The sequence below is a fragment of the Tenebrio molitor genome, chromosome 3, assembly GCF_963966145.1.
Source record: "Tenebrio molitor chromosome 3, icTenMoli1.1, whole genome shotgun sequence".
Classification (NCBI taxonomy): domain Eukaryota; kingdom Metazoa; phylum Arthropoda; class Insecta; order Coleoptera; family Tenebrionidae; genus Tenebrio; species Tenebrio molitor.
The window spans coordinates 21,605,769-21,617,782 of NC_091048.1; the positions used below are offsets into that span (position 1 = coordinate 21,605,769).

Genomic DNA, 12,014 nt, shown 5'->3' on the forward strand with positions numbered 1-12,014 from the left:
GACCATGTTGGCGGTACGGTTCTCAGGTGATTCAATACTGAAGTAATAAGCCGGCTCAAACAATGATGTAAGAATGCATGAGAAGACGAGCGACTAGAAATTAGTGCAAACATTTTGGAACTCTTCGCGATTTCCTCTCGCGGAAGAGAAATTTTCCAATCGTCGACGGCTCTTTTGATCGTTCATCACTTTCTCCGATTTTTCTTAAGCCGCCTGACAACGCCATTGTCTGCGAAATGTAGCCGAGTCATCTGGTACAAATACCTTCTGCATCTGGATTTTTCCGGAATGATACGAATTAATGTGGAACGCCCACTCGAAAAACAAACGCATTAATTAACAATCAACAGTTATAGATTTCGTAATTGCGACCGATGTTATCACATCGTCTAATAAAAACCAAGCCCTTCGACTTTCGTGGGAAAATTAACATAACACAAAACGAAAGTTTCGCCGCGATTTATACGACTATTCTCCAAATAATTTTCACAGTCCTAATTAGAAACAAAGAAGACCCACTGACATTTGGCTGACATTTTTGGATTTCCTGCAATAAAAATTTACAAAATAATAGGTGTGAAGGTTAACGGTTTCGCCGAAATGATGGAATCCCCGATTTACAAAATAACCCCGACGATTGTCACAGTATGGTTGAATTGGCAGACAATTTTACGTAAAATCAGCCAAGTTTATCAAAGTTCGGCGAGAAAAACAAGGAGATTTCGTCACGGTTAAAGGAAGTAATTCAGTTCTTGAGGCAATTACGAAACCGGACTACTTAAGTGAAATTACTGGACGCGGCTTAATCTGTGCTATGTTTTCTAAAGATGAGGCCACAGGTGCAACTTTGCGTATTAACAACCCTCCTCCAATGCAAATAAAAAATCATCCACAAGATGTTATGAAGTGATTTATATGTCGGTGAGTCGGGTTTTAGTGTCACGTCCACAAAAGATTGATCCCCTTATTTGGACAATTTATTAGAATAATCTGCGCCGAGATTATATGAATTATCAAAGTTCCTTAGATTTTTGTGGGACATCTTCGACATTCCTGGAGGTCAGTCAATTAACACTGATTGACCACACAAATTGCTGTAGAAATTCACACCGTAATTTTTCAATTATTCAAATTAAATTAGGAGCTTATCTGGTAACTTATATTTCTTCTCACCTTCACGAATTATTTTTAAATGTACTTTCTCTCACAGTAAAGCAAAAATAATTGTCATTTCCGAAACCGTGTGTTGTTGACATGTTATTATTGTAATCGAGCATTTACATGCTTGAGTTCTTTCATATGTACTTATCAAACACACGCTTTGTTCACTTTAATTCTATATTAGTTTTTGCATTCTTTTTTTAATACGGGATAGTGTGTAGTGAAACAAAATAACAATACAAAAACTTGTTTTTACAATAGTTGTGTAATTTATTGTTAGTAAAGCATCAATCATCTTCAATAAAATTTGCATAAAAATTTACGATCAATTGTTTTTATCCACGCACAGGAATGTCGGTATTTATCGGAATTTATCTAATCGAAAATCCATCATTATATAAAAATTACGTAATTAACTGCCTCTTTAATTGGATGCTGGGAGATGCCTTATTTTAATATGCTTAATTACTATTTATTTATTCCCACAATGCAACTCTAATAGATATGTAAGATAAGCAAATCGAGTTATCATTTATTACTTTCATCTCAGTTATTGTGAGCTTGGCGGTCGTTTAGAAATTATTATTGACAATTGGCGAATAAGTCAAATGTGGTAAAAAGAAGAAACATGTATATGAAAACGTAAGTAATAACGGCAGTGGACAAAAACAAGCCCACGGGAGGCTGAGAAGAAACATAAATAAAGAAAAGGATGATGTGAGAGCTTATGAAAGTTAAAGTCGAAAAATTGTGTCCGAAATAAGATCAAATTCTGATTTTCCTTTGCTCAAAATGTAAAGAAAAGTGATTTTCCGCGGGTATGTGTTTGTCTGTACCAGTCAAAGCACATAAAACCATTTTTGCTCCGGATAACATACATGTACCATTTTTTCTTCAAATATTCATAACAAATTATTTAAGAAATGTTAAGAAACCAGGAATTATTTTAAGGTAGAAGAAGGTAAACTGATAAATTAATGTACGAGTACCTAGCTCGTTTTGGAAAGCATTACTATGACTATGACTAGTAACTATTGTTTTTTTAAATTTGGCGTCGAAGTTGGCATTGAAGAGTCGATTGTGAACGCACTACCGAATTGCAACTCTGATCAGCTGTTTAAATCTAACCTCACTTTTTGCGTTGTTTGTATTTTTAATCTGCAATTTGAAAAATCAGTGTTTTTAAGACGAGTGGTTCATTCACAATCGACTCTTCAACGCCAACTTCGACGCCAAATCTAAAAAACACCCTTCATAAACAAGGTAGTGAACAAAATCCGAATTTTTGTTTTATAATTATTCGTCTGTTAACCCGTTTGGATAGATTTTGTAAGTACGTATTATGTACAAGTTTCTTAATTAAATCTTATCTATTCACTTCAGCTTTCAATACAGGGTGATTTTGAAAGTTGTGCAGATATTTTAATCACGAGCTACTGGCTTCATGTAGAACTCGACATTTATTTTTTGAGCTACAATTTTTTTTAACTGCTTTTAGTTTTATACGTTGTCCTACAACCCCGTAGGTAAAATTTCGGCACATTTTAAAAATACACCCTTGTATATCATGTTTTATAAAATGTACGTCAATGCGAAGTAACCTATAGGAAATATGCTTTAAAACAAGGAAACCGCATTGGTGTACGTTTTATAAAATATGATATACAGGTGTATTTTTAAAATGTGCCGAAATTTTACGTACGAGGTTGCTTGACAACATAGAAGACTAAAAGCAATTAAAAAAAATTGTAGCTCAAAAAATAAATGTTATTTTATTTTTTGACATAAAATTTTTTAAACATTTTTTCCGAGTTCTACATGAAGCCAGTACCTCGTGATTAAAATATCTGCACAACTTTCAAAATCACCCTGTATGTCACATTCAGAAACGAATTTGTTAAAATTAGAAATTTACTTTATCCGCCGCTCGTCAGCCGAGATAATAATTTTATCTGCCGCTCGTCAGCTCGTCAGATGCCATGGCAAACTGGCAGCTGAAATGACACTAGCATTATCAATCCAGCAATACAGGGTGTCTCAAAATTCGCGAATTCCGATTTCAGAGCGTGATAGGGAAAGACCCAGTAGAGCTCGAAAAATCTTAGAAAAAAAAATCGCTCTTCCTGAAGAAGATATAAGCACTTTCAATACATAGCAGCCTTCATATCCACAGTGACAAAATACTATTCTAGCTACGTTGCATTTTTAAGAAAAATTACAAAAATTTAAGATTTTTTCACTCCAAAGTTAAGCTATTCTCAAAAAATTGTTTTACGTTATTATTTTTCACAATCATCTACACCATAAATATCAATAAACACTGAACTTTTCAGCCTGTATTTGAAAAAAACGCACTCCAAAGAGTGCACTTTCAGACCAATGTATCTTTGTGGGGGGAGTCCCAATTTTTTTTTTATTTCCATATTTGGACTACTGAAGTGATCCCCTACAACGCTCTGAATTCGGAATTCGCGAATTTTGAGACACCCTGTATAATCTCATATTTTACTGACGTTTGGAGAAAAAATAAATTTATTATAGGTAAACGGTAATTACTATTTGATTTGTTACATTATAAGTACTTATTACAAATTCTCACTTTTCCACAGTCGGTTTATTGAACATTTACCTATCTGTATTGCACTTCCAATAACCATTTTAGTGCGGCTAAATCAAAACTAATGAGCAAACCGAACCATAAAATTAACTATTGCTTTTATTTGAACGCATTCCGCGCATGGTAAATATTACTGGAACCCATAAAAATTCTGCAGACTAGAAGAAATGACTTTTACGCTATTAACTGTTCCGCACGCTCGCTAGGATATTCACTCTCATCTCGCAATAAATTTTTACGGCAGGAATAATTTTGAACGTCCGAAAAATTTATGGCAGTTGCTTTTTTATTTGTCGCTGCCAAAAACGCGTACGCGAGGGTGTGATAACGTGTTTTATAAAATTATACATCCGAGGAGGCCCTAATTGGATAATGGCAATCTACGAACAACATTGATTGATACTCCCCGGGATAATGTATCTCTGTGTGGGGTTAATGATCCGAGGAAATTAAACATGTAAGGCATTCCTCTCGCCTTGCCTTTATTGTCTAGGCATAAAAAACAGACTATCTACCTGCTAGTACGCAGAGATAAGGCGTGTTAACACCAGTTCTCAGATACCAGCAGCATGTGTTGGATGCTTTCCTCCCCCTCATGCGAACCGTGTCGCGGCCACAAACTAACGGACCTTTTACAAAATATTTTTAACACTTGCACTACATTGATGACAAAAGATTTACCGCTCGCTCTAAGAAAAGCCAACAGTAATGTATGATAATTTGCTCTTAATGCCTCCTCTACGTGCCATAACACATCAACCATAAGCATAACGGCGTTGCAACGTTAAAGTCTCTTTGTATCGAGTTACCGAAAGGCGTTATAATTTTGTAAGAAGTACTTTCTCGATTGGTTACAATTTTAACACTACAATAACTCCCTTCGGTTGCACGGACCGTAGAGTTTGCAGTGAGTCAGATTTCGCAACTGCGCGAGGTCAACCGGACCAGAAAGAACCGGCCGAAGACATTTCGCATTGGGTAACCCCAACTGTATCGGTTACTGTTTCTAGAGATTCACTCTTAATTGCGGTTTAGAAAAAAATTCGATTTGTGGGGCCGCGGCTGAGACCTTTGTCTTGTAGAAAGTCGGTTGTTGATAACGAGTGAAAGTAATTTAACCGAAACAGTCGAAAAATCGACACGTGACGGCCAACAATATGGAGCCAGGAGGACAATGCGTATTATAATCGGAATGACCTGAAATATGCACTGAAAAATGACTTATTCAAATGTCGCGGCTGTAATGGCGGCGAAGTTTCTCCTCTCCTTGTAATTTATATAACATTAGACATTATCTTCTATCGATGGAACGTTATGTAAAAGTAATCCGGCAGATTGTGGCCGCAATCCGACAAGTCCAATCGGATAAGATCAAAAGTGGGATGCATTTTACGGTACTTGGTGCATTTCTCGCTCATATGCAGATTCGATTCGGGGGCCCGAGCCGCGGAAAATCAGCTCGTGCATGTGGCTAACATTTAGAACAGACGTCCTTGTCGCGAAATGTTAAAGGTAAAAACCGGCGCGAAGAGTGCCCACGTCTCGTAATTTTTCCATTTGGAAAACGTCCAGTTTTTCAACTTCTCAACAGTCGATACTTGTGACTTTCACGTCGCGAGTTATCTCCGTCCGAGCCTTTCACGAGCGCAATCAAAATGTACCGGAGTAGATCGGATACGACTGACGGACAAGTGCCCCTTGCAGGAAGCGCGAAAATTGCCCAACGTTTTCCAGCCGCTCCTGCTGTCGCCTCTTCGGCCGCTTTACGCGCGAAACTGCCTCAAGTCCGGGTGGTTTTCGCACGCGCGCGTTGCACTGACAGGTGTGGCTTCCGGGGGACCGGAAAGGGGTGGAATCTGGTCCAGGTTTTCCAACATATGCACGCAAAAGCAACTCGGAATCGCCCCCGCGCGCAGAGAAAGTGTTTACGTCAGAGACTAGTCGATCTCGAGTGGACCTAGAAACGCTTTGCAATACCGTTCCTGCAACTGTGTCAATTTTGTTTGCTCCCGGATAACAGTAATTTTTCTGGATGGTAAAATTGTGAAAATGGTTAGGCAACAACATCTTAACATCCGTTAAGAGACCGGTTGCACTTTTCTATATTTGAACTTTTAAATTCACCGTTAGACCAACAAGAATATGTTGGCGTTTTTTGCCACGAGAAAAAATTCCTCGAATATTAAGTGTTTGCTGTTCCCAAACGGGTTTCGCGAAAACTGAATGGTGGATTAAGGAAATCAATCGATTGCTAAAAAACCGGACTAGGCCTCTATTAATCGATCGTCCTGTCCTGTGTAATAATAATGTCGAGAGTCTTTGCGGGTTAGGCGCCTGACCCACCGCTCAAGTCTCCGCGAATTTTCCAGTTGGGAAGGTCGGGGTTGGATAATCGCCGGCCAACGCGGGATGATTCGTATTTAATCGCACACTTGCAGCTTCGGAGATGTCTATTTAGGTCGAGCGAGTGATTTCTCTCGAACGTGGGTTACGTTCAATGTAACGCCATTCTCTAGATTCTCTTGGAAGGCGTTACATATGCAACAGTCCTCATCCTGCGTTATTTACTATTAATGAATTAATTGTCGGTGTTGGTCGGAGGCTCCTGGCGTCTTGTTAGAACCACAAAAGCACTTGTACACGCGCGCAACACTCAAAAAAGTCATCTTGTGCACTCGAAGCAGCTGGTTAATGTCTTCACTGAACACTCGGTTTTAGTTGGCCGGCGGTTGGACTGTTAGTTGGTTCTTTTGGCTACTTACCAGTCGCCATGGCTGTACGTTGCCAGGGCTATTGGGCCCCTGATCACTCCACTTTAGATTTTGGGGCACTGCTACTCACTTGAAAGTCTTCTACTAGACTGAGTGCTCCAAGAGTTCGTAGCGTCTTGGCGAACGACTCGACCGTGAGACGCGGCTTTTCATTGGCTATCGCGCGTATGTGAGAATAGCGAAGTCACTCACTTCTGATACAGACCGGAGCCCACGGATATTTCTGCATTCGACTCCTGCAACCAACCGGAGGATCTAGTTACAAGAGATGTAATGCTCTAATACATGCAGCACATCAATAAGTGCAAGCTCGAAGGAGGGTCGCGGCCGGCGCGCGAAGACCCATCAAGCTTATTGAATAATGACCAATTTCGGCTGATGGGCCATCATGATCGGACCGCTTAATTTATTGCGATAAAAAATACGACCACGAAAACTGCATTTAGAGGTGGTACCCCTTGAAGATTTTTCTTTTTTTTTCTTGCTTCAATAAAATTTAATAACTTGGCAGTTATCAAAAAATGCCTGAAAAGAAACGTAATTTATGCGAAAACCCGCGATCGAGCTCCCCCACGTGGGAGCCGCAGCAGGGTTATAACTCTGAAAAGCAAGCTTTAAATTTGTCAAATAACACAAATATGGTGTTATGGGAACAGGCTGGATATGTCTGTCGCCTCGTACTATCAATTTTGCAACGCCGCAGCATCATAAAAGCGTAATAAAAATGGTAGCGAGACACGTCGATGGAGACTTATTCAATAAGTAGAAATAATCCGCATCAGATTTCTGATTTGAATTAGCGGTGTTCGAACAATTTACACCTGTCAAAGTCTAACTGAAATGCAGCTGGAGGTGTCGATGCGGAAGGTTATTATTAAACCTAAAGTAATATAATGATAATTAATATTATTATCACAAGATGAAATGAAGTATTGATTGTAATAAAGTGGCGTTTATTACTCTTTTTAATGTGTATGCGAAGGGATTTTTTCAGTTGGGACAGAAGCTTTAGCGGTATCAGCATTCTAATTTTAGATTTTACTGCACCTCCAGTTCCTCACACAAAAGGGGTACCAGCCGTATCCAAGATGACATCACCACAAAACAGAATTCATTACTCGTAAGTGTGTTAATGTCAATTTGTTCTTGGATTCTGTTTGATTAATGAGTCAATTAATGGTTTTAGAAAAAATTTCAAACGCCAAGACGTCCATGATTGCAGTAAGACGTCCCTCTCTTCGGCGAAGACAAAGGCACTCACGTCAAGGATTTCGCATTCTAACATCTAAAAAATTCTTGGAAGGACCTTCCGCAATTTTATGAAAAAGTCGTCGTTGTCATCAACTGCAAAAAGCGATGGCACAATAGTCATCCGTCCATCATAGAGCTTTATACGTCGCGTGTGAATTGAACGTTTCAATAATAATAATTAGTCAAAGATTATTGGGTCAACGAGAAATTTTATTCAGATTTTGAAATCAGTTGTGTTTGTAAAAAAATGTATCAAAGATTAGCCAGAACAAATTGTAAACGTGCACCAGAATTATGTCATTTTGCTGAAATTTTGGTAAAATTCTCTCTTGGAAAATATTTTTTTGATTTTGAAAATACATAGGTATCTACTACAAGGTGCTGAACGAGAAAACAAATCAAGAGTGCTACCTCGCCTTTTGTTTTATCGAAACATATGTCTTAGCTTGATCGTACACATGTGTATACTTGTTATACACAGTCGTTTTATTGGTTGCCTACCTTTCGAAAAATGTATTATTGATTAATTGATTAATTATTTATCATTAATTCTTTATCTTCAATGGTAAAAATCCATTTTACCACTTACTCTGTATTGCTTACAATTACAGGAAACTTTGCCAAAATCGAAAACTTTTTTCAAGATTAACGACAACACCTTTGCTTTAAAATTGACGTTTCTTTGACAGTTCACCCCAAAATCTGCTTAGCAGTGGCGTCGCGTTTGGCAGTAAAGCTAGTAAATTACCCATTCTTAGGAACATAAAACGTTGCTCTTGTTTATTTTATAAATTTTCTTCATTATCAGATAATAATACAAAATTATAATTCCAACGTCTAAAATTCATGAGGTATGATTTATTATAAAGTAGCGTTGGAGACCACAAATTGTCTACACCCATGCATTGAACGCTTACTTGCATAGAATTTCGCTACGACATGACCGATATAATTTGCCACATCTGCTCGGATTTGTTTTCCATTTAATTTGATCACTATAAATACCTACATAATAAAAAATTGGGAGCACAGCTGACCATAATAAGCAAAAGTGAGTTCGTACAGAAATTCTTCAAAATGAATCATATTTACGAACATTTTTGACTTTTAATCGTAATTATTAATTAAACAAAGCCTTCATAAAAACCATATTTGACTTTATGATACAATTAATCCAGGAGCATCATCTCAAAATGTATTTATACTGTTGTTTTGCTCTTCTCTTAAACATTTACTCGCCTGGGTAAGTTATTTTTAAGATTTCACAAGTGTGGCAAACAGTCAAGTAGCAAACAACACCTAATTACTGGTTAATTACATTTAAAGCAAATTTATAACCTTCAAATCACTTTCTTGATCTTTATCAATTCTACCATACCTTGAAGGCAGTATCGTTTTATTTTTGTTAACTACATTCTTTCTTCATAAGAATCCTATTCAGAAAAGAAGTTACGAAAGCCATATTATTTTGCAATGTATTGAAATAATAAACATCTAAAATGCATTTCAAAAGAATCAGATTAAATTTAACTTTGACTTGAATCCTAATCCCCACAGCTTTAGAAGTCAAAGGAAACGAGATTTCACTGGAAATTGTAATTAACAAAAAATTAGAATTATTATTGACAGATCTGTTCGACACTTAAGATCGTGTGAACCAATCTACGAATCGACATTTATTTTTCACATTGAACTGAACTTTCAAATTTTTTTGGGCCCACAATATAACTAACTAAAATCCATTCAAAAATCAAAAAACCACCACCTGTTGCTTTAGGTTGGTAAAATTTAAAAAACCCTAGGTAGATATTTTTTCATACTATGTTGGGAACTATAAATTATGACATTTATTTGATTCAAAATAAAATTCAATTGCTTTAAATTTCGTTCATATTGTTTTATTAGTAGCACGTTTCATTTATTTATTGATTCTTATTATTTTTACTTAAATATGCCCAGAAAAAAAAGACACTTAATAAACATTTAACCTCAAAATTACAAGTGTCACCAAATTTTACACTAGACAGCGTTGCCGATAGTAATTATCGAGGAAAATGCGACATTGGTGGTTTTTTGATTTTTGAATGGACTTTATATTTCGTTGCTGTATTTTTCATAGAATTGATACACCTTTTTCCTTTCATATTTTTGTACACGAATATAGAATTAAAAAAACAATATGCAGTACAATATACATAACTTTCCGATCCTAATCAATTTTAAATGCTCCCAGTAATACATTATTCAGTGATAACTTGATACCTTTTTATTTACTATGAAATCTGGACACTCCTTGACAATTCTATTTTGTATAATCCTAATAGATATTTTTGTATTAAGGGCGTGAAGGAGGCGATTTTGACCCGCGGCAAAATTATAAGCACGAGGCCCGAAAGGGCGAGGGATTATAAGACGCCAAACAGCCAAAATCGCCGTTTACGCTCGAAATGCAAATATTATTTTTTGTAAAATCATTTAAATCCACCTTAAAGCTTTGAAAAAATAAATGACATGATTCGTTCTCAAAAATCAAGAGTTATGTTGTTGGTTGTCAATGTGATGCAACAAATAAAATAGCTATTAAAATTAATTGTTGTTCTTTTAGGCCTTAGGGCTCAAAAGGCATTATTTACGCCCGCAAATTACTGTATAAATGACTTCATTTTGATACGATTTTACAAAAAATATTTTTTGTTAATTAAAATGTGCTTCATTGACGAAAGGGTCAATATGATATTGATATATGATGAGTCAGTTTCTTAAATAAAAAAAATTGTCGATTAATACCATTTTTAAATTTTTATAATCGAGCCTTTGTGAGGGATGTCCAAACCATTAAATTTCGTCAGGATCAGAACATTATGTGAATCACCCTATATTACACGATACTCGAGTAATATAAAGAAAAGTAAAAGGGTTGAAGGATAGAAATCAGTAGCACATGTTGGCAACGAAATATGTATTTATGTTGTCAAAATCCACTTGTTTCCTGTATTTTAGCAAATTTTATATCTGACCAGATACATCTGTCTGTCATTCGGATGGACATTTTCTTGACAGAATATTTTCTCTAATATTAAATATAATTTTTATATTGAAAATTATATATTCCCAGTTTGATTTAAAGTCTAAAGGTATCATTACCACTACTTACAGTCTACTGCCACCGCTCGTTAAATGGATGTACTTAGCATACATTAATAATAGTTATGCGCATAGTAGGTTAATTAAAGCAAACATCAGGGATAAGATATTTTAATTTGAAGAAAAAAAAATAAAAACAAATTTTTATAGAAAATGTTATTATAAAATGTTATTATAAAAACGGGACACAGCATCGAGGCCGGGTTTATTTATAATTATGAAAATTTGTACCAGGTAATGATAATTCCTTTGAAAGCAACGTTTTTCTATATGTATTATCATTTATTTTGAAGCTATGAAGTATTGAATTAGGTATTACTAAACACCATTCTCTTTGTTTTGGCATAATGGGAAGCCATAAGTAATTTTGTTAACGTTGGACATACTGTTTGATTTCCGTCACTCAAGTCCAAACTAGTAAAACTGACAACAATGCACTAGAATTGTCGCTGTTTACAACCTCAAACTTAGAAAAACATAACTGAATTCAACAGACGGCTTTACTACCAACTTAAATGCAAATTTTCCATGGCCTCCCATTATGCCAAAACAACGTGAATGCATTTTATTTACATTACGAAAGGTGTATAATACATTTACTTTTTTGGGAAATTATCAAATTTTGCACCTGATAAGTATCACCGACGAGCTGGTTAGCACTTCTTGAAGCATCGTATCGTCCGTCACTTTATACTAATTTTCTTAATCTAAAACATCCGCCCAACTAATTATAAAATAATTCATTTCCCATTAAACGTGGTTTTTATGCAAAAGATAAGATTTAATTACCGACAACTTGATATTCTTCTTGACCGCAGATAAAACACAATTTTCTCGCTGAGTGTTATTGGAGGTCAAGCCATCCCGAAGATGATAAAAATCTCCAGGTATTCAACTTCTGGATAAATTCCAAAACGAAAAATATTACATAGTCCCCGGTCAAGTTTTTTTGATTTTTAGCAACAAAAACAGCGACCTGTAAAACATATTTAAGTAGATTTTGTTTACGATACACCGTAAACGCGATACGAGCCATAAATTATCCAGGAATTACAGTTTCCATCTTGGCA

At 36.1% G+C, this 12,014-nt stretch overlaps 1 protein-coding gene across 1 annotated transcript in view; it reads right to left on the reverse strand.

Annotated features, from left to right (window-relative positions):
• dpy (dumpy) overlaps window positions 1-6,658 on the reverse strand; it is a 126,707-nt gene extending 120,049 nt beyond the window's left edge. Inside the window, 1 exon segment of the mRNA XM_069040549.1 lies at window positions 6,541-6,658. Coding sequence (XP_068896650.1) covers window positions 6,541-6,550 — 10 coding nt within the window. The 5' untranslated portion in view covers window positions 6,551-6,658.
• Window positions 6,659-12,014: the final 5,356 nt, after the last annotated feature.